At 39.8% G+C, this 23,008-nt stretch overlaps 1 protein-coding gene across 11 annotated transcripts in view; it reads left to right on the forward strand.

Annotated features, from left to right (window-relative positions):
• FMN1 (formin 1) overlaps positions 1-23,008 on the forward strand; it is a 501,299-nt gene that overhangs the window by 240,088 nt on the left and 238,203 nt on the right. For all 11 annotated transcript variants that reach the window (XR_011568786.1, XR_011568785.1, XR_011568787.1 and 8 more), the window contains one exon: positions 16,427-17,193. Coding sequence is in view for 7 of the 11 variants with exons in the window: in XM_070797220.1 (XP_070653321.1) it covers positions 16,427-17,193 (767 nt within the window). In the remaining 4 variants the exon portion in view is untranslated. The remainder of the gene's footprint in view (positions 1-16,426; positions 17,194-23,008) is intronic.

The raw sequence follows: 23,008 nt of genomic DNA on the forward strand, positions 1-23,008 counted from the left end.
CATTTTTAGGTAATAGTGCCCCTGTCTTTTCACACTTTAAATTGGAATAGCTGTAACATTTAACATGGAAAAATTCTTGGAGAGAAAAAATTATAGTCATCTATAAACCTGAGTTTATAGATGAGTGTCAAACTCAATTCAAAGTGACATTTAAACTTTGCGTAGAGTAGTTAAACATTTGTTTTGAAAACAATTCGTGAATTATGTTCCATGTTTGATCAGCTAGGAAATAAGACTACTGATTTAAAGCTGTATCTTCCAATTACTGGAAAAAACTGAAAATGTAATTCTTGTAACAATTATCCTTTCAAAAAGCACAAATTACAGAGATGAATATCAGTCAAAAGTAATATAGTTTAATCTAAGGGGGAGAATGCAGGAAGAAAACAAGAATGTGGTTTGTCTGTATTCCAGGAGAAAAGAATCAAGTCAAAATGAGATCTGATCCTTTCCAAGTTACTTTGTGTGCATCATACTTGAGTGTAATTTCACATGCATCTTGACGTTCCAAGTATCATTAAACATCTAGTAATCAGAACAAATGTTCTGCCAAATTCCATTTATTATCTTAACTGTTTAAGGCTTTGAGCACCCCAGATTTCTAAATATATAATTAAAATCCATATTAAAAAAATAAACCTAGATGGGGGATTTACATTTTTCCTAATTCATGTTTACACAAAGAAGAAATCTGTTTTTAAATATTACATCAGATCTTCGTGAGCTCAAATAAATCAGTGTGATACTTTGCCAAAACTTTCCAAAAATGATGAGTATTGATGCCTTGTGGTCAGGAAACTTCCTTTGCGGAGTTTTAGAATTCTCTAGTTACTCAAAATGAATGTTATTTTGGGTCTCTCTGCTTTTAGAGGTATGGAGCTTAGGTGCTACAGATGAACTTTATCACTTGTATGCTGTCAGTCCATCTACACCCTCAATTGCACATATTCCGAATGTAGAAAGCATAGTTCTAGAAATTTGAGCCTCTTTCTAGATGGGTCTGTGACTGGAGATGTTCTGTAAGTCTGACTGCTTATATAGTCATCCCTTCATATCTGAGGGATTGGTTCTAGCACCCCTTCAAAATCACAAAATCCACAGATGCTCAAGTCCCTTATGCAAAATGGTACAGTACACTCAGCCCTCCATATATGGGCAGATACAGGGGATGACTATATAGAAACTCAAAAAAGAGGCCTAGCCATTATGAAGAACAAACTGGTCACCCACATTATTATTGGTGCTGTTTCAAGGTTCTTTTTTGTTGATCAAGGCATTTCTGTGGACCCAGTTCCAACCATTTGGTGTGTGTCCCAGTCAAGGAAGATGAGAAAATAACTCATAATACGTGGATACACATGGAATAAAACATGTTTGTGGGCTCCTCAATTATTCTGAAATGGAGATTTGTTTGGAACTATAAAAATCCTTTACTAGTAATAGGTATTCACAATGATAGTATTATGAATGCTTATGATGTAGAATGTTTGTTCTGACTCACTTTGGGTCAGTACATTTGTTAGCTCTCATCTAGGCCCTGTGTGTATTATAAGATAACTCAGTCTGGAGGTCCACTGAATGAAAGAAACTTACCAGGTCTGAATGGAGATACACCTGTGACACTGGATTTACGAGTGCTTATGAATTTCATGAGAGTTGTTGGAAAGAACGTGGTCTCCATCAGCTCTGCCCTTGTCAACGAGGACATCACTGAGGGTTTAATAGCAGTGGTTAAAGACATCAGAAGGTTTGTCATCATGTATGTCAATAGGCTTTATGTAGGTACTACTCAATAGCTCCTCCCCTTTGCCTTCTTTTTGATAGCTGAACATGGTAATCACAGGCACAATAGCTTTAAGGACTTCTGAGAATCAGTTGCATGTGTGCATGTGTGCCTGACTCTTTGTGACCCCACAGACTGTAGCCCGCCAGGCTCTTCTATCCATGAGATTTTCCTGGCAAGAATAGAGGAGTGGGTTACCATTTCCTCCTCCAGGGGATCTTCCTCACCCAGGAATCGAACCCACGTCTCCTTCATTACGGGCAGATTCTTCACCACTGAGCCACCGAGGAAGCCCTTGAGTCAGGGATCCTGAAAAAGGCATGCCTTTATTCATTCAACAGCTATCTGAGGCCCTACAGGCCAGGCTGTACTTATGGTTCTAGGAATGCACTGGTGAACAAGAGAGACAAAAATGTGAGCCCTCATAAAATTGACATACTTAGAGGATGGAATGGGGAAAGAAAGTAGGTAGAAAAATCACAAAGGTGGAAAGAGAACTATGGAGCGATACTGTCAGAGAAAGCAAGAGAGGCCATTTTTAAGTTCAGCTGCAAAGTCACAGAGGAAGAATGAGGACAAATCCACTGAACTGGGTAACTTAGGAAGCCATCAGTAATTTTGCCAGCATTTTCAGTAAAATGGTGGCAACCTAATACACAAAGGTATTATAAAGATGCAAAGTAGCTAGCTGCACATGTTTTAGAACGATGTTTGTCAGTGAATATAATGGGAGATGTTTTTCTTCAGGAGGGGGGCAGAGTTAAGGCAATTATTCTGATTTTTGTTGGGGGGATTAGTTAGAGGTGAAAACAAAGGAGAACTTGAGCACTTTTCAAGTAGGGGGTAAAAAGGCGAATGAGGTATTTATCAATGAGTATGTTTAAATTGCTTGAGAAAAATCTTGTCATAAATATCAGTGTATCTTGTATATAAGTCATAGCCTGACTTTTATTGTATGATACAATGCTAATTTATTTTTCTGTGTATTCTCATGGTATATGGATTCCACTTAATGCAGTTTATTTAGAAGAAAGGTTGATTTTAACCACATTATATACACTCTGTCCTCTAAAGGTCATTTGAATGTAGATATATATTTACCCATGGGGAGCTGTATGGGTTATGTTAGTAGTTTCAAACTGACAGTATGCTGTAAATCTAACTAGTTGCTGTTAGTTCTATCCAGTGTCTTAAAACTCTACGTTGTTTTTCAGTCAGTGTATTTCTTAATTTGTTCCAAATATATTATTTAGTTTCTTTTATGTCCCATGAAAAATATATTAGGGAGAAAGACAGGTTATATCATCCTTATTTTACAGAATAGAAACCTGGAGGATGATATTCAGCTTACAAACACTGATAGAATAAAAGGCCTCCTGTGTCTTGGAGACCCACTGGGTATAGGAAGAAACTGCTCTAATTGCACTGTGTAACAGACTGTTGATAGGTGGTTTCTCTGCAACTAAAGAGAAAAAAGAAAACCATCAGTCTATTGCTTAAAAGAAAATGAAAATCCAAGGCAATACTTTGATCCTTGCCTTAGAGACATAAAACTCTCATGGTAGCCTGGGAATAGATGTTAAGTACTTTTTTTCTTACATAAGTGAAAAACTTATAACCCTGTTTCCTTGGACGTGCTTATTAATGAACAACTATGAGGAAGTTGGACTCCTTATGAGTAATGAGATAGAAAGTAGGCTGTGCGAAAGCACCGAAGATGTGACATCACAGTGTTCAAGGCTCCGTAACATCCTGCCTTGGACTGTGAGCCGTCAATTATTCATTCTCCCCTGGCCATGTGCTCACAAGCTGCTGGTTTCGAATGCTGCTGAATGTGGCCATCTTGGATGACTGCCACTCACTCCCTCCTAAGCCTGACCTTGGGAGAGAAAGCTCTGGAAATTGGGCCATAGAAGTGAAAATTCTGTAGCATCAGTGAAAAAAAGTTAAACTTTTGTCTTAGGAAATTTGTACACTTGTGTCTTGTTAAGACCTAGGCAACTCTGGACATTTAGGGGACTCATTTCACTCTACTGTCTGTTGACATGTGTTTTCTTAAAAGAGAAAGATTTGGTTACAAACAAAAGCTTGTTTGGAAGTCCCATTGATGAGTGGCATTTTATTTATAATGCATTTAGTTTGCAGTTTTAAGTCTATAGAAATGTGTGCATATGACTTGCCATAATGCCAGTCTTCAAGATGCTTTTTTCATTGAGCTAGAATTTTACATACAATAAAAATCACTCTTTAGTGATTTTTGACAAGGCATGCAGTCACATAACCAAACCACAATCAAAGCATAGAATATTCTCATTACCATAGAAAATGCCCCTGTGTCCTTTGGAAGACAGCTCCTCTTTTGAACTCAGAACCTTGTCCCCCTCTGCTGATATTTTTTCTGCCCTTACAGCTTTGACTTTCCCAGAATGTCAAATAAATGGAATCGTACAGTTTGTAGCCTTTTGAGTCCAGCTTCTAGCACTTAACCTAATACATTTGAGATTCATCTGTGTTGTTGGATCTTCCAGTGGTCCATTCCTTTTGTTTAGAATTTTTGGTTAGAATTCCTCTTTGTGCATTTGCCACTGTTTGTTGACCCTTCAGCAGCTGAAGAACATTTGAGTGGCTTTCAATTTGAGGTAATGCATTAGTCTGTGTTCTCCACAGAAATGGAACTAATAGGGTTTATATATATATATATATATAGAGAGAGAGAGAGAGAGAGAGAGAGAGAGAGAGAGAGAGAGAGGGAGAGGGAGAGGGAGGGAGGAAGGGAGGGAGGGAGAGAGAGGGAGAGGGAGAGAGAGAGATGATAAGAAATTGGCTTACACAGTCATGAAGCCTGATAAGTCTCATGATCTGTAGGGTTAGTTGGCAGTCTGGAGACCCAGAAAAAGCCAATGCTGATATTTCAGACCTCAGGCAAGAAAATTAGCTGATGCCTCACTTTAAAGGTATTTAGGCTGGAGAAATTTTTTCTTAATAACATCAGCTTTATATTCATTCAAGTTTTTAACTGATAGGATAAAAGAGAAGTCACTCAGTCTTGTCCAACTCTTTGCTACCCTATGGACTGTAGCCTACCAGGCTCCATGGGATTTTCCAGGCAAGAGTACTGGATTGGATAAAACCTACCTGCATTAAGGAGAGCAGATTACTCAAGCTACTGATTCAATTGTTAATCTTATCTCAAAACACCCTCACAGAGGCACCTAGAATAATATTTGGCCAAATATCACCCCATGGCCTAGTAAAATTAACCATCACAGGCAAGTAAACATAAAGCTGTTAAAATATTTGCATACGGATTTTCATGTTAACATACATTTCTATTTCACTTGGGCAAATAGCAGTGAGATTATTGGGTGATATGGAAAGTGTGTATCTAACTTTCCAAGAAACAGTTCTCCAAAGTAGCTATACCATTTTACATTCCTGTTTGCAAACTGAGAGTTCCAGTTGCTCCACATGCTCCCCATTACTTGGTGTTATCAGATGGGCCAGGTTACCTCTTGCTCTCTCTCTTCCTCCCTCCCTTCCAGTAAGTATGCAGTGGTATCTCGTGGTTTAATATGCATTTCCCTAATGACTAACATATTGGGCATCTTTTTATGTGTTTATATATCATCCATGTATCATCTTCATGAACTGTCCCTCATATCTTTTACCCATTTTGGGAGGGGAGGTGTTTTCTTATTTTCATTGTAGTGGAGTTCTGTGTTCTGGGTACAAATCTTTTGTCAAGATACATATTTTACAGCTATTTTCTGCAAAAATTTGAGCACAAATGTAAATTTAGGGATTTTCAATGTCGACTCTTATTTATTTATTTATTTATTTTTTTAACAAGTGTTTTATTTATTTATTTTTACTTTACAATATTGGTTTTGTCATATATCAACATGAATCCGCGACGAGTGTACACGTGTTTAGCCACAGCACCGAGTTACTTTCTATGTTTTATTTTACTAACAAAATCTCAAAAACCACATTTTACAAAATATATAGTTAAAAATGGAAACAGTTTTTGGAAAAAATTCCCTTACTATCCTAGGGTTGTATTCAATTAAAATAATCCCTAAGATTGAAACATGAATTGTAGGAAATTTTTACTTTACAATTGAACCAGTTAACAATTAAGAACTGTTGGAATTCGTTTTAATCATAAACATCACTCTGTCAGAAAGCCCCAAGTATAAAATTAAATGCTAAAATCATCTGTTACTCTGCCCATTCATGTGCTTGTCATTGAACAATGGACTATTTTGCCAAAATAGGGTCCTGCACAGAGCAGACTAGCCTGAGCCCTGGCCATGCACAGTGGCATATGATGCATGTGTGCCGTAGAATATACTTACATGTGTGTGTGTGTGTGTGTGTGTGCTTAGTCTTGTCCAACTCTTTGCAACCTCATGGACTGTAGCCCACCAGCTCCTCTGTCCATGGGATTCTCTAGGCAAAAATACTGAAGTGGGTAGCCATTTGCTTCTTGTATGTGTACAAACCTGAATTTAAAACAAGGGAGGAAGAAAGGAAAGGAGAGAGACCAGTACAAAGTTATTACTTTCCTGATCAGTAAAACATTTTCAGATCATCTGAATAGATTCAGAAAGATGTCAGAGAAAACTTTGTATTTCAAAGGCTCTAAAAAAACAAGCAAACCAAAATCTAAGTACTTTAGGACTTAGTGTGCTGGTGGTATCCACATATGTAGGTTTTGGTGTAATTATATGTATTTTTAAAATCCATTGTTTTTAAGGTTATTTTAAAATATCCTTTTTAAATTAAAAAAAACAGCCCCCTCCCTCCCCGCCAAACAACAACTGTTTGCAGAACTGCTGAAATACCTCCATGGATCCCTAGAAACCTGGTTGGTAAGCTGCTGATCTTTTTCTGACCTGTTTGTTTTACAAATGAAGAAGATGGCCAGAGATAAGCAAATTTAAAGTCATACAACAGTCCTATGCTAAACTAAATCCAGTCATTTTGATTACTATTTTAGTGTTGTTTTTTTCCCCCCCGCCCCATTAACTTGACCTGGCCTTTCCAATTGGAGCAGAAAATATTTCTCCTTGGGTTCATTACTTAGAGAAATGAAGATTATACCCAATTTTGTGAGCCCTTTTCTGGCATCTCAACTTATGTCTTGTATAATGAGTACGTCTCTTGGCTGGGGTGAGCAATATTTGGAACTTTAAGCCATTTCCCTTCCTAGCTTCCTCCAAAGGAGGCGTCCTAGGCCAGAGCCCAGATCTTAATAAAAAACACGTAAACCATCTTGTTTGTTTTCCCTGTCGATTAGTCTATAATTTAAAACCCATTCAATGGCAGATTTATCAAGTGACTAATCCCCGGGAAGACTGGAAGTGGCCAAGAGAAGGTGATTGTGGCCTAGGCACACATCATCGGTCATTTGTTCAAATATTAAGGTGGGAAGCCAAATACCTTCTTACTTACTCATGAAAATACATTCAGGGAGTGGGCCCTGAAGTGACTCTTTACTGGATAATAAAAGCAACACAAAGAACCGGGGATATCTTTGCCGGACAAACTGGCCTCTGTGGTCATTGGTTTTCTTCAGTTATCAATGAAAACGTCATGTTTGAATAAGAGTGTAAAATCCACACCAGCTCAGCTTTCCTGAAAATTAAAAACAACTCAAACAAATACCTTTTCTCAGCTGGAATTTGAGCCTCTCAAAGTCTGACTTGTTTCTGTATATATACATTTGCAAGATTGAGTGCATTGTAGATGCTCATTAAATCTAGATTGAAAGTTAGATGGTAGAGAGACCAGAGTCTCATCTCATTTGCTATAGTGAAGACTTGTTCAGTCTCTCTGGTTCATACAACATCACTATGAAAAGTAAGCCTACAAATAGGAAATTTATTACAACCACTCCCCTGAACTTCTTCTTGCTAGCAGAAAGCTTTCTATTCCATTGGTAAAAGATGTGGAGACTATTTTTCCAATAAGTAATCCTATAGTCTTAAGCATAAATTTCACTTCTAATGCCAGAAAGAACTCAGCAACTTAGCCCCTTCTTGCTCCTACTTGATAATGCTATTTAAATAACATTTTTTTCATTTCCCCCCCTTTTCAATTAAAACAAGAAAAAGACAAAGTTGAGAATATGTGAAGCAAACCTAATTGAGGAACCTACTTCACAGTTACTTACCAAAATGATACTGGTGGACAGATGGGCACTGGCCATAGGGTAACGACTCCTCATAGACAATGAGTGAATTGAGAAAGAAACAGTATGTGATTGCTGTGATTACTTGAAGAACCTCAATTTGTCATAGTATTAAGGACCAGGGTTTAGCATCTGTTGCTTCTAAATGCATATGTATTCTGGAATGTGTCATACATACCTTATTGAGCTACCTGTAGCTTCATTAGTGACAATAATAACACAACATAAAACTCCCAAGTCCTCTTTCCTGGTCGAGAAGGAATTAGTATGTTGGCTCTTTGCCTAAAAATATGCAGTCTTGGATTTGCTTATTAGATTTCAAATTATTTTTTAGAGGAAAAAACCTTGAAAGTCATTTCCATGGATGTCCCAAGGTATACCCGTTCTGTGACTTACACTAATTTAGTGATATTAATAACTTAGAAAGAAAACATTATTAGAATCCCCCATGAGTCATGACTTTATTTCTTCTGTTTCACTAGAACACTCTAGCTACGGTGAGGTTTTATCTTGTTTCCCAGGTAGGAACTTGAGTACAGATTTCAAAGATTTATCTGTTTGACTTCCTATTTCCTTGGATGACTGTCCATAATTTTATTTGCTTATTTTCAGAGTATATTTCAGAATCCTGTCTGGAATAGCTATCACATTTCAGAAGTAATGCCCAACTTTATCTGAACTGCAGGCTGAACCACTGGTATGGTTTCAGAGCTGTACTGAGTCTGCTTGACCTCCCGTGTTGATTTGCATTCATGAGAGCTGAGACTCTTTCTTTGTATGGCTTAGATGATACTGTGCTTTGCCTCTTTATACAGCTTTCATGAGCAGGACTGTCTGTATTGTGGAAAGTTGAAGAGAAAGAGATAGGGTGAAGTTGTGGCTGTGGAAATGGCTACTATCTTAGAACTTGCCTGAAGTGATGCAGTTTCATTGTGCTTCTGTGCAGTCCTTTGGAACTGCTTCCCCTAACCTGGAAGAATGTAGAATTTCCAAGAGTCCCTGGGAAAAATTGACTTAGATTGTATAGCAGATAACCTGAATTTTTAATGGCCCCTGGCAGCACCACTGGGAGAGGATGTTCATAACAACAAAATGTTAATGGGTGATTTTTGTGCGGTGCTCGGTACCACCATGATGTCTTTCATCAGTAGGCACTTTTCCAGTTCTTTTTGACAGACATATTTGCGGGGGCCAGGCAAGCAAAGTCTCCCTCTGTTGTTTGGGTTTCAGGACAGTGTGCTCCTTTGATGATATCTCTGAGCAGTGGTAATGTGGAGGATATTTTTTTAAAAATGAGAATTTGGTAGGGGAAGGGAGGACCAGTCCATGGGGAGACTGCAGGAGTTGCCTGGAGCCCAATTCCTAATCAGATTAGAATGACAAATACTGTTGGATTCTACTGCATAGTTCACTATACTTATGGGAATAACCGTTAAGCATATTGTGAAGAGAATGCTTATTGACCCTAAATATTTTGAATTGTTAAAATTAAGTAGTATCAATATTAATTTTTAGACCCACACTTAAAAAAATCTAGAGGTTTTATTTGAATTTTCTAGGTAATAACAACAATGAAATCTCATAGTTTATGTTGTGCTTGTTTTAGTCGCTCAGTCGTGTCCAACTTTTTTGCAGACCCATGGACTGTATCCCACTAGGCTCCTCTGTCCTTGGAATTCTCCAGGCAAGAGTACTGGAGTGTGTTGCTATTTCTTTCTCCAGGGGATCTTCCCAACCCAGGGATCAAACCCTAGTCTCCCACATTGCAGACAGATTCTTTACTGTCTTAGCCACCAGGGAAGGAAGGGGACCACATGTCTCTGTTTTTACATTTCCTTAGGCTTTTGAGTCTAGTTGGTTGGGTAATACAGAGGTACAAGGAAGTCTTAATATTTAAAGCTAAAGAAATAATTCAATTCAATAAGCATTTAAGGATAACTAGCCAAGTAGTGCGCAGTGTTCTGAAAGTTCAAGCATGAATAAGGCATGGTCCCCAACTGCCTGGAGCTTTTAGATTTGCAAAGAAGATAAACCTAAGTGACTGTAATGTGATGTGAACCTAGGAAGTTCTTTGGCAACAGAGTCAAAGGAAAACTTTTGTCAGGAAGAATCAAGAATAGTTGAAGCCAGAAGGTTCAGTTGCAATGGAGTGAGTTTTCCTTCAGGGCTTTCACTAGGCAAAAATGGAGAGAAAGGGTGTTTCACAGAGAGGAAGCAGCATGTGCAAAAGCATAAAGATGTGGGAGTTGATGGGATGTTTGTACTGGTGCACCATAGGGAAACTATAAAGAAATATCTGCAAAAGTAAGCAGAGGGCAGGTTTTAAAGAGCCATGAGTGTCATGGAAAGAATTTAGGCTTATCTGCTGCATGAAATAACTATTCTCAATATGGGTAATGAAGGGATAGTCTCTTTATGGGGATATATCAGAATTACCAAGGGACTTTTTCAAGTAACACATATTCCTTTGGAGATTCTTCAATGACCCAAGTTAAAAGTCATTGCCAAAAAAATTCCACCAATATTGTAATGCCATACTATCTCAGCTATATTTGGAGCAGAATAAAGATTTAGAATAGTTATTTCTGGTTTCAGCTCTGGCTGCCCAGGAACCCTTTGGGGGAGCTTTAAGGACATCTGTGTAACAGCACCATCTCAGATCAATTGAATGATTATCTTTTGAGATGGCCCCATCAGAATTTTTTACAAAGCTCTCTAGATATTTCTAATGGGTAGCATCCTGAGAACCATTACCTTAAACAGATAAAAAGTATCAATCAAGGAAAAGGGTGATTGGAACAGTGTTTTAATTGGGATTGCTCTCTTAAAGACTGTGAATTTGCATCTTGCTTAGAAGAAAATGGATATAGACTAATAGACTATGGCAGGTGGGAAGAGAATGTGATTGAAAATGAAAGTAATAGAAGCAATCAAGTTAAAAATAATGGAAGATAGATAAAAATTCAGGTGCAGTTTGGAGATAAAACTTAGGGGAGATTGGAAAGATGTCAAAACTTAGACCTGCCTCCTTTCAAATGATGTTAGGGTAAATGCAGAAAAACAACAGACTTTTAGCAGAGAAGGTTGGGGAAAGGGAAACTTGTAATGCTTCCTGTGTCCTAAAGAACATTTATTTTAAAATAATTGGAAGGTTTGCAGTCATTTTGTCTACCGTGTACAAACAGCACATTCAGTGCAAAAGTAAAGGAGAGTCAGTAGGGTTTAAAAGCGTTATGTTCCCTTGATCCATCCTTATCTGTAATTTTGACTGTGAGGGTCTGGACTTGACATTTCATAAAGATATTCAGGGTCATGCCTGGGAGTACATGATTATTCAACAGAAAATTCTACTCTGTGTATTTGATTCATCAAATCATTAACAGTCCTTCTAGCTATGGCTGTAGATAAAGGACGGGAAACAGTATATGATTTCCAGGTACAAAGTAAAAGTGGCACAGAAAGTAGAGTGAAAAAGTGTTAAAAGATACTTTTCCCGAAGGCTTGATTTATAATACGCACAGATTTGAGATGTCTATTTGTAATAGTGCTTGCGTGCTCATTCGTGCCCAATGCTTCATGACCTGATAGTATAGTCTGCCAGGCTCCTTTGTCTATAGAATTTTCTAAGTAAGAATACTGAGTGGATTTCCATTTCCTGCTCCAAGGGATCTTCCTGACCCAGGGATCAAATCCGCATCTTTTGCATCTCCTGCATTGGCAGGCACCACCTGAAAAGCCCCATTTGTAATAGAGCCAATAACAATTTGAACTAATTGATAGGATATGTATTACTGAATGCAAGTTTCTGTGCCCAGCACACAGTGAGGCCAGACATGTTTAGATCAAAGGTTTAATGCAGGACCATGCAAGGAGACAGGCAGCTCATGCCCCCAAAGCCCCGGATTCTCCAAAGGGTTTCAGCAAAGCACTTTTATAGGCAAGGTGAGGGATGGGCATGATCAGTTGTTAGGTGGAATGTTCCTGTAAACCTCCAACAAGACATGTTATTCTTTGTTACTGCAAGTTTTTTTCTGTTTATGAATGGACTCTTGAAGGTCAGATCCCTGAGAATAAGCTGTCCTATATATTTCGGACTATAGACAACATTCTTTTATAAAAGGTACAGAGCCAGCATGACTAAGCACAGGCAAAAAGGACACAGGTTAAAGCAAAAGGAACAGATCTAATATGGAGTCAGATTTGTTCCTCCCTATTACATGTGGAGGGGCTTCTCTGGTGGCTCAGTGGTAAAGAATCCACCTGCTATGCAGGAGACATGAGTTTGATTCCTGGGTTGGGAAGATCCCTGGAGAAGTAAAAAGCAACTCACTCCAGTATTCTTGCCTGGGAAATCCCATGGATAGAGGAGCTACAGTCCATGGGGTAGCAAAGAGTAGGACACAACTGAGTGACTAAAGACAATTACATATGGACAGATAGAGAACGAATAAGGTGCTTATTACTTTAATCACTTTGAATTACTATGTCATGTTGAGCTTCTGCACAAGAAATTGAAATGATCAAAACGAGTTGTGAAACAGGGAAGAGCAAAGGTAACTGGTTTCTTTATTTGGGCTATTAGAGCATATTGATATGGAGTACATGGAAATTTCATGGTTATTCTTTATATTAGTAAGTACAGTTTGTGAGGAAGCCACCATGGAATCTGTGTTTGATAATCTGTCCCCTTACCTTGGGTGTTTGCAGCAGACAGAAGAGGTGTTAAGAGAGGACAGTATTTACAAAGGCCAGGTGCATGAGTATGGTCCTGGGAGAGAGAGAAGTTATATAGAACTAGAATCTAGGGCATATTTGGAGAAGAGGCAGGAGCCAAGAGTGGACAAAATGGGCAAACACAGAAGAGTTTTCAATGTGGCCATGTTAAACAAATTTAATGTTAGCTTATAAGTAATGGCCAGTTGTTGAAGGGATTTTAAGGAATAAAGATATGAATTTTAAAAATGAATGTGTCTAAACCAGTATCAGGAATATTATTGAGATGACTCTTGTCACTGTCCAGGTAACTAAGACCCAATGAAGAGTTGAGGCATTGGGGGTAGAAGGTAAGGAATGAATCAGAGAAGTTAATGAAACTCATCGATAATCTGTTAGGAATGAGAGAGAACAAAGAATCTATCATGATATCCAGGTTTATGAAAGAGATCATTGGGAGGATGTTGATGCTACTAATTGCAAAGAAGAATTTCAGAGGACAAAGAGACTGAGCTTTGACATCATGACTTCATTTTCAGACATACTGACTCTGCGGTGGCTGATTAAAAATATTCAGGTAGACCAGTTTCAGAGGATAGTTGGAATTATGGTTTTAAGATACCAGTTTGGAAGTTGCGATAGAGTCAATGACTGTCATTTACCTCATGAGTATGCAGGGTGACCAAGAGAGATTGTGTAGTGTGAGGTAAAATGGGAAGGAGCATGCCTGGGGAACAACATTTAAGGGATGAATGGAGGGAGAGGAGTCCACTGATTGACTGCAGAGAGCCAAGAAATAGGAAGAAAATAGGGGTGGGTGGAGAATTTTGACGATCAGGGAAATAGAAATTCAAGGCAAAGCAGCAGTCAACTTTAACAGTGCAGCCGAGAGGGCAAAATCACTGAAAGATGCTGATCAAATGTAACACTCAAATCATGGAGTTTCAGTAATATAGTGGGCCTAGCATCAAGGTGTCACTGGTTGAAAGAAGCATGGATAAGAAAATAGATAAAGCAAGAGCTGTGTGTTTTCTTAAAAAAAAAAAAAAAAACTCTGAAGAAAAAGAGGGAGGGTGAGAAAAGAAAGAGCAACAGCTAGAAGAGATTAAAGGAGGATTTTTGTATCTATTTTTTGCTTTAGAAGGATAGAGCAAGGTGCTGGAAAACGTGCTGAGAGCTGAAAGCAAGATGACATGGCCCCTGGCCTCCGTGATCTGTCAGGCAGCAAAGAGACAAAACAATACCATTGTATTATTACTACCATAAGTAGTAACACCATTGGTAGTAATACCATTAATACTACCATTGTAGCAAACTTCTATATTTCCTCTGGTGTTCCAGACACTCCTCTCTGGTTTTACATATATTCACTCATGTACTTCTCATAACCTTGTGAGGTTCTGTTATTACCCCCAATTTCTGTATGAGAAAAATGATATACAGAGAGGTTAAGGAGCCTAGCCAATTTGTGCTCTACCCACTACACTAAGCAGATGAATTACAGAGCCATCAAAATGGTCTGTATAGATGTGTTCACCAGATTCAGCCAACTTAAAAGATCATTGGTTGAGAGGTGGGAAATGGGAGAGGTGGGGACCTTTGGGTAGATATCATCCAGTTGTGTGAGAGAAGAAAGTTTCCTTTTGGAGCTTGTCTTTGTAACTCTTTCATATTATTAAGAAGGTGAAGATTGTGTAAAAGTATTGGCTCATCAACATTATCTGACTGTTGGGACTTCCCTGGTGGTCTAGTGGCTAAGACTCTGCTCTCCCAATGAAGGGGGCCTGGGTTCAATTCCTGGTCAGGAAACTAGATCCCACATGCCACAGCTAAGAGTTCATGTGCTACAACTAAAGATCCTACATGCTACAGCTAAGACCCGGTGCAGCCAAATAAATAATGAATGAATATTATCTGACTGTTCACCTTCTTAGGTGAACAAGTTAGGAACAACATTCAACATTTAGTTTGCTATGGCAGAACTAAAGTAGGCACTAAAGTGAAATTTAAATATTGGTGATAATTTAGGATGGTAATCAGGGCTGAAATATGGGTGGAGGTAGGCGGGAGAGGGAGATGGAGATGGGTAGGATGTCCGAACAAAGATGATCTTGATCACCTAGTTGAATGAAGCGTGAAGTTCCTTTCAGATAGTAGAACTCATGAAAGATTGGATGGACTTTTGTATTTGTATTTGTATTTTGGTTTTTGTATTTGTAGTACATCGTTCCTCCTGACTGCTGAAGCTTTCCTCGTTTTATGCCTATGACTCCACGAAGATGGCATTGTTTGGAAATTTTTAAGAATGATTAGAAATCTATTCATCTCCTTCCTCTAATATTATCCTTAGCAACAGTAACGCTTACTCAGAACTAATGTTCCAAACAATGCCACCTTTTCTTGTGTCATGACCTTGACAGACTAGGCCATTGAAAATATTTCTTCACCTTTTTAATGTAAGATATAACTGTACTTTTATATCCTTTGGTGTTCTAGATATTTGTGGACTACGTCTTATAAGCCATAATGAAGGCTCTTGGGACAGTGACTGAATATAACTATTACAGTGGTTTTTATCCATCCATCTCATCAGTACCATGTATTTGCTGTTCTAGCTGCTGCTGCTGCTGCTGCTAAGTCGCTTCAGTCGTGTCCGACTCTGTGCGACCCCAGAGACGGCAGCCCACCAGGCTCCCCCGTCCCTGGGATTCTCCAGGCAAGAACACTGGAGTGGGTTGCCATTTCCTTCTCTAGCTGCTGGGGTACAGAGATAAAGACACAGATACTGCCCCTGATTTCTTCTTTTGGAGTTTTCTGTCTGATTGGGGAAGAAAGAAGTTAAATAGGTTCACCAGAAATGTTTAATTACTATTAAATTGAATTTTAGAAAAACTAATAAACTTGTAAATGATTGCATCCCAGTTAACTGTAAACGGCTAAATAATTTCGAATGCTGGGAAATGGACTAGTTAAGAACCAAGAGTATGCTAGTTTGTGCTGGTAAGTGAAAAGTAATGGATTCAAGGCATTGACATAACTGAAAAGATAAGCATTAAAAAGACAGGTATCCTATAAAATACTTTAAAATATAGAGTATCTTAATAGGTTCATTTTCTTTGCACTTAAATTGTTTTTTTTTTAATTACTGTATTATGAATGATTATAAACAGACACAAATACTGATCATGGGCAGCTTTGATAAGGAAACTTAAAAAAAAAAAAAAAAAGAGCACATGTATCATAACTTCCTCCTGAGTTCTTTCTTTCTGCTGTGTTGTTTTGGAAACTCCAGAGGGGAGACATTCTATGGATGACCGTGAGAGTATCAGCTCCTAGCCAAAAGGATCTCCAGACCTTTTTTGTTCTTTTTCTCAAACCAAAAGTAATGAAAGGTATATTCAGTCATGTTCAAATCTTTATTAAAAGTTTTCTTTTGCATTTGATATTAAAACCAGTAGAAGTTCTTAGATGACTGTTTTACTTTTATCCTTAATCCATGGTTATTGTTGCCTGTGAGCTCAGATTGGATGAAATTATGTTTTTACTCCAGCTATTTAAATCCTGGGAAAATTCATAAGGTGAAATTTACACTCATTCTCAGAAGAATGAGTCTTGTCTTTCCATATCTGTGCGGCCTTATGCTTTGGTGGTATGGGGATGCTATTCAATATTTTATTTCTGATCACTGATCTTTTATAAATTTTTTGCTTCCTTTCCCATTGATATCTCTACAGGCTCAGTTTGAACTTCAAGCCTTTCACATCCGGGGTGAGCATGCAGCAATAACAGCAAGACTAGAAGAAACCATTGAGAATCTCAAACACGAGCTAGAACACCGATGGCAAGGAGGATGCGAAGAGATGAGAGATGTATGTGTCTCCACGGATGATGACTGCCCTCCAAAGACTTTCAGAAATGTGTGCATCCAGACAGACAGAGAGACTTTCCTCAAACCCTGCGAAGGTGAAGGCAAGACAACCAGAAGTAACCAAATAATACCTAAAAAGCTGAACATCTCCTCTTTAAGCCAACTCTCTCCCCCAAATGACAACAAAGACACCTGTGTACCACCTGCGGAAGGCAGCTCACTGAATCAGCAGAAAACAACTCCTTCCCCTCCCCCTCCTCCTCCTGCCCCACCACTACCAGCACCCATCCCTCCCCCGCCCCCCCTCCAACCTGGACTTGGACCTTTGCCACCAGCACCTCCACCGCCACCTGTGAATACTGGACCGCCACCACCTCCCCCACCTCCTCTGCCTCCAAGTGCTGGACCTCCCCCTCCTCCTCCTCCCCCGCCTCCCCCTCCTTCTCTCCCTCTGCCCAACAACGGGGGTCCTCCTCCTGCTCCAGCACCCCCAGGACTCGCACCCCCACCTCCACCTGGACTCTTCTTCGGAGTTGGCCCCTCTTCTGGCCAGTGTCCTCGGAAGCCAGCCATTGAACCCAGTTGTCCAATGAAGCCTCTGTACTGGACTAGGATACAAATAAGTGATAAGAGGTAAATTCAACTCCCTGGTCCATTCTCAGCTTGTGAGTTTGCAGGGTTTTGCACAGGTGATGTTGTATTGTTATGCGTTCAGTGTCTTTGCAGTGTGGCACTCATTCTCAAACATGATAGCGAATGCCTTGGATAAATGAGACTAGAATGCTTTGGGAAGAATGTCCCCACCAGGTCTTCTCTGTTTTCTCTATGGACTGATAACTGGGAGAAATGACATATTCTATGTCAGACCCTTCTTAAAGGCATATACTCATTTGCTAGATTAGAGAAGAGCCCAGAGCTATGTTAGGGTTTCCTCCTGTATCCCTGAAATTAGCGAAAAATCATAAAGACACTGAGCCTGAGTCTATACTTCAGGTTCACTGAAGATTTTTAGAACATCTGTCTTGTTTTAGGATAGTATCATCAGCCCTATGATGTGTATATTCAACAAGTAGGTGTAATTTTTCATTTTGTATTCAAAGAACCAGACATAGCTGAGTCATTAACTCTTCAAATCAGTTCAGTTCAGTTCAGTTGCTCAGTTGTGTCTGACTCTTTGCAACCACATGAACTGCAGCATGCCAGGCCTCCGTGTCCATCACCAACTCCTAGAGTTTACTCAAACTCACGTCCATTGAGTCGGTGATGCCATGCAACCATCTCATCCTCTGTCGTCTCCTTCTCCTCCCACCTTTAATCTTTCCCAGCATCACAGTCTTTTCAAATGAGTCAGTTCTTCATATCAGGTGAAGTTTCAGCTTCAGCATCAGTCCTTCCAATGAATACTGAGGACTGATCTCCTTTAGGATGGACTGGTTGGATATCCTTGCAGTCCAAGGGATTCTCAAGAGTCTTCTCCAACACCACACTTCAAAAGCATCAATTCTTTGGCGCTTAGCTTTCTTTATAGTCCAACTCTCACATCCATAAATGACTACTGGAAAAACCATGAATAGCTTTGACTATATGGACTTCTGTTGACAAAGTAATGTCTCTGCTTTTTAATATGCTGTCTAGGTTGGTCATAACCTTTCTTCCAAAGAGCAAGTGTCTTTTAATTTCATGGCTGCAGTCACCATCTGCAGTGGTTTTGGAGCCCAGAAAAATAAAGTCTGCCACTGTTTCTCCATCTATTTGCCATGAAGTGATGGAACCAGATGCCATCATCTTAGTTTTCTGAATGTTGAGTTTAGAGGGGAGTATTAAAATATCAATTCTCTCTGCTTGAACTCTGGTACCCCTCGCCACTGAGCACCCTCACATTTTTATACTTTGTTGCCCTTTAGAGAAAGTGCCAATGGATAGGTAGCTAAAAAGCATCTTCCATTTGTATAGGTTGTTATGGTGGGTCTGTAAGGCAGCAAGAGATGCTTGCTTGAAAATTCCCACTCAGACAGATCTGATTGGATTTCTTCTGCCTCATTTTGGAGCCCATCAGGAGGACAATAAGAAAGATACTGAGTGGCTTCTTGACTATTCTTTAGGTGTGAAGTTCATTTGTTGGCAAAGAACAGCAAATATAGAATAGATTTTCACACTTAAATTTTTGAACTTATTCCCCAAATTATAAAATTTTTCTATTTCTGTAACATTCTGCTTAGAAACGGCAGGATAGTGAACAAAATAACATGCAATTCGGTGAGCAAGTAGATGGAAATCACTCTGGGCGGGATGGGGCACACCTTGATACTAGCATATGGTGAACCAAGTTGATTGTGTACTTTGTATTTAGCCCCTTTACTCTCATCAAAAAATAAGAGCCACGAATGTATTTTTTTTAATGTTAATACTCTATATTTAAACTTACCAAATGAATGATTAAAAAACCATGAAATAGTCCTGAAATAGCTCCTACCATTAACCAGTGTACTAGCTAGCATTCCTCTTTTCCCACTCAAGGCTCAGCTGACATTTCCTAAGAAACTATTTCTCAGAATATTTGGAGCCATGTTCCCTTATTAGTGTTCTCAAATTAATGTGCAGTCATTCCAGGGTGATGAAGCTCACCCATCAGCCCTGGCATGGTGTGTTCTGGGGGCACACACAGCTGTTCCACACTTGGGTCTCCCTAACCTGCCTCAGCTTCATTCCCATAAGACTTCATGAGCAAATAATAGCCTGGACCATATCAGTGGCGTAATAGTAACAACTAGGAGATGTGAGTCCTTCACTGTTTAAGACAACAAAGACAAGCTGGAGGTAATCATTGCATTTTTTCTGTCCTTCTATAGTTGGACATTTTGAGAGAGAAAACAGTTGAATGCTCAAGCTCTTATCAGCTTCGCCATAAATCTAGGGCTTCAGTTTTGTTGTGAGTTGAATTGCTTCCCCCCACATTGATTTACTAATGGCCTTGACCCCTCCCCCTTCCCTCAGACTGTGACCTTACTTGTAAATAGGCGTGTTGAAGATGTAATTAGGTAGGCTAAGATGAGCTCAGGCTGGAGTAGGACCGACCTCTAATCCAAAACGACCGACTTTCTTATAAAATGGGGAAATGTGGACACTGCCGGCTGCAGAGGAAGAATTGGCCTATGGAGTTTGAAGTCCTGCTGCCACCAGCAGGTCCATTTTGAGCTAAATGAAAAGTTAGATGAATGTACCCACTTTCCTGACCTGGGACTTAAGGAAATCCCTGCTTGGTGAACATGTCAGCTTTGAGCCTGAGTTCTAGGCACAGGGGTTTAGTCTCTTATTATGAGTCCCTCAAAATATCTTTGTACCTCAGAGCATGACTACATCTTTTAACTTAAAATGGTCTGAAGATGCTGTGTACTACTCATTATGGACAGAAGTAAAATTATTTGGGATCGTTCTTTGGAAAGAGGTGCTATTTTGTATCACCAGAGGAGTAAGTACTTCATAATATACATGGTAAATTTTGATCTTGGTCTTCTGAGGAATTAGGAATAAAAAATGAATTTTCTCTATTATATACACACTGCCTCTCCTCCAGCTAATGGGATTTTAAACTTTCGCTGTTTTGCTTTCTTTGATGTCTGTTTTCTGTTTCTAGAGTAGGGCAAAGCCATTTATTTTATTTTTTTAAAGAAAAACACTCATCCAGCCACCTTTTTGGGCTTCCTCATAAGTACCTTCTTAATGAGAAAGCATCTTTCCTCTCCCTCTGCCCTCTTCCTGCTCCACCCTCCTTCCTGCTTATGCCGGCATGCTTCCCCGCTCCATTATTTCTCCCCTCACCTCCTCCTCCTTCTGCCTTCCTCTTTCTCTTCTTTTGAGCTAAAATTGATTCAGTGGTCAGGAAAAAGTTGACCATGATGGCAGATGGTCCATTGTGAGCGGCTCCTTGTTACTGTCCCACCAACCCAGTTGCCTGCAACCTGCTGAGAAGTGGTATTCCAAAATTCTGTGATTCATTTTTGCAAATGCCTTTTCCCATGGACATAATGTTGGAAATGGTCATGAGGTGCTCAACATGGCTTCCAAAGCCAATTTACTTCAGTATATGAGTGAGGTACCGCCCTCATCATGCTGACCTGAACTCAGAGTCCTTGGAGCTGGGGCCAGATGGTACAGGTGCAGGAGATGGGGGGATGGGTCTGAATAATCTTCCTTGTGCATGACGTCACCTCCCTCTTGGCACCCTCTCCTTAGCTTCCCAGACCTTGCTGAGGCCCTATCCAGCAGCTCTGAGGCAGCATGCTCCAAAATTTCCTGGTTGTCTTATCCCACCAAGAACCCCTTTGCCAAGAGCAGCTGAGAAAAGCATTTAACATTAAAGGTGTTCATGTTTTGAACTCAAGTTGAGTGAGTGTGGGCAGGAGTGGTGCTGAGGAAGGAGCACACACACATGCATGTACCTCACTGGGAATATGCTAGCCCTCGGGCGACGATTTCACAGGTACTCACTATCTGTTATACAACTTACATATGTCACATATATATTCTTAAATGCCTCAAATATTACGTTAGAGAAATGGTAATCAGATCAGATCAGTCGCTCAGTGGCGTCCGACTCTTTGCGACCCCATGAATCACAGCACGCCAGGCCTCCCTGTCCATCACCAACTCCCGGAGTTCACTCAGACTCATGTCCATCGAGTCAGTGATGCCATGCAGCCATCTCATCCTCTGTCATCCCCTTCTCCTGCCCCCAATCCCTCCCAGTATCAGAGTCTTTTCCAATGAGTCAACTCTTCGCATGAGGTGGCCAAAGTACTGGAATTTCAACTTTAGCATCATTCCTTCCAAAGAAATCCCAGGGCTGATCTCCTTCCGAATGGACTAGTTGGATCTCCTTGCAGTCCAAGGGACTCTCAAGAGTCTTCTCCAACACCACAGTTCAAAGGCATCAATTCTTCGGTGCTCAGCCTTCTTCACAGTCCAACTCTCACATCCATACGTGACCACAGGAAAAACCATAGCCTTGACTAGACGAACCTTTTTTGGCAAAGTAATGTCTCTGCTGTTGAATATGCTATCAGGTTGGTCATAACTTTTCTTCCAAGGAGTAAGCGTCTTTTAATTTCATGGCTGCAGTCACCATCTGCAGTGATTTTGGAGCCCAGAAAAATAAAGTCTGACACTGTTTCCACTGTTTCCCCATCTATTTCCCATGAAGTGGTGGGACCAGATGCCATAATCTTCATTTTCTGAATGTTGAGCTTTAAGCCAACTTTTTCACTCTCCACTTTCACTTTCATCAAGAGGCTTTTTAATTCCTCTTAACTTTCTGCCATAAGGGTGGTGTCATCTGCATATCTGAGGTTATTTATATTTCTCCCAGCAATCTTGATTCCAGCTTGTGCTTCTTCCAGCCCAGTGTTTCTCATGATGTACTCTGCATATAAGTTAAATAAACAGGGTGACAATATACAGCCTTGATGTACTCCTTTTCCTATTTGGAACTAGTCTGTTGTTCCATGTTCAGTTCTAACTGTTACTTCCTGACCTGCATACAAATTTCTCAAGAGGCAGGTCATGTGGTCTGGTATTCCCATCTCTTTCAGAATTTTCCACAGTTTATTGTGATCCACACAGTCAAAGGCTTTGGTATAGTCAATAAAGCAGAAATAGATGTTTTTCTGGAACTCTCTTGCTTTTTCCATGATCCAGCGGATGTTGGCAATTTGATCTCTGGTTCCTCTGCCTTTTCTAAAACCAGCTGAACATCAGGAAGTTCACGGTTCACATATTGCTGAAGCCTGGCTTGGAGAATTTTGAGCATTACTTACTAGTGTGTGAGATGAGTGCAATTGTGCAGTAGTTTGAGCATTCTTTGGCATTGCCTTTCTTTGGGATTGGAATGAAAACTGACTTTTTCCAGTCCTGTGGCCACTGCTGAGTTTTCCAAATTGGCTGGCATATTGAGTGCAGCACTTTCACAGCGTCATCTTTCAGGATTTGGAATAGCTCAATTGGAATTCTATCACCTCCACTAGCTTTGTTCATAGTGATGCTTTCTAAGGCCCACTTGACTTCACATTCCAGGATGTCTGGCTCTAGGTCAGTGATCACACCATCGTGATTATCTGGGTCATGAAGCTCTTTTTTGTACAGTTCTTCTGTGTATTGTTGCCATCTCTTCTTAATATCTTCTGCTTCTGTTAGGTCCATACCATTTCTGTCCTTTATCGAGCCCATCTTTGCATGAAATGTTCCTTTGGTATCTCTGATTTTCTTGAAGAGATCTGTAGTCTTTCCCATTCTGTTGTTTTCCTCTATTTCTTTGCATTGATCGCTGAAGAAGGCTTTCTTATCTCTTCTTGCTATTCTTTGGAACTCTGCATTCAGATGTTTATATCTTTCCTTTTCTCCTTTGCTTTTCGCTTCTCTTCTTTTCACAGCTATTTGTAATAGGAAAACACAA

Source organism: Bos indicus, chromosome 10 (genome assembly GCF_029378745.1).
Source record: "Bos indicus isolate NIAB-ARS_2022 breed Sahiwal x Tharparkar chromosome 10, NIAB-ARS_B.indTharparkar_mat_pri_1.0, whole genome shotgun sequence".
Classification (NCBI taxonomy): domain Eukaryota; kingdom Metazoa; phylum Chordata; class Mammalia; order Artiodactyla; family Bovidae; genus Bos; species Bos indicus.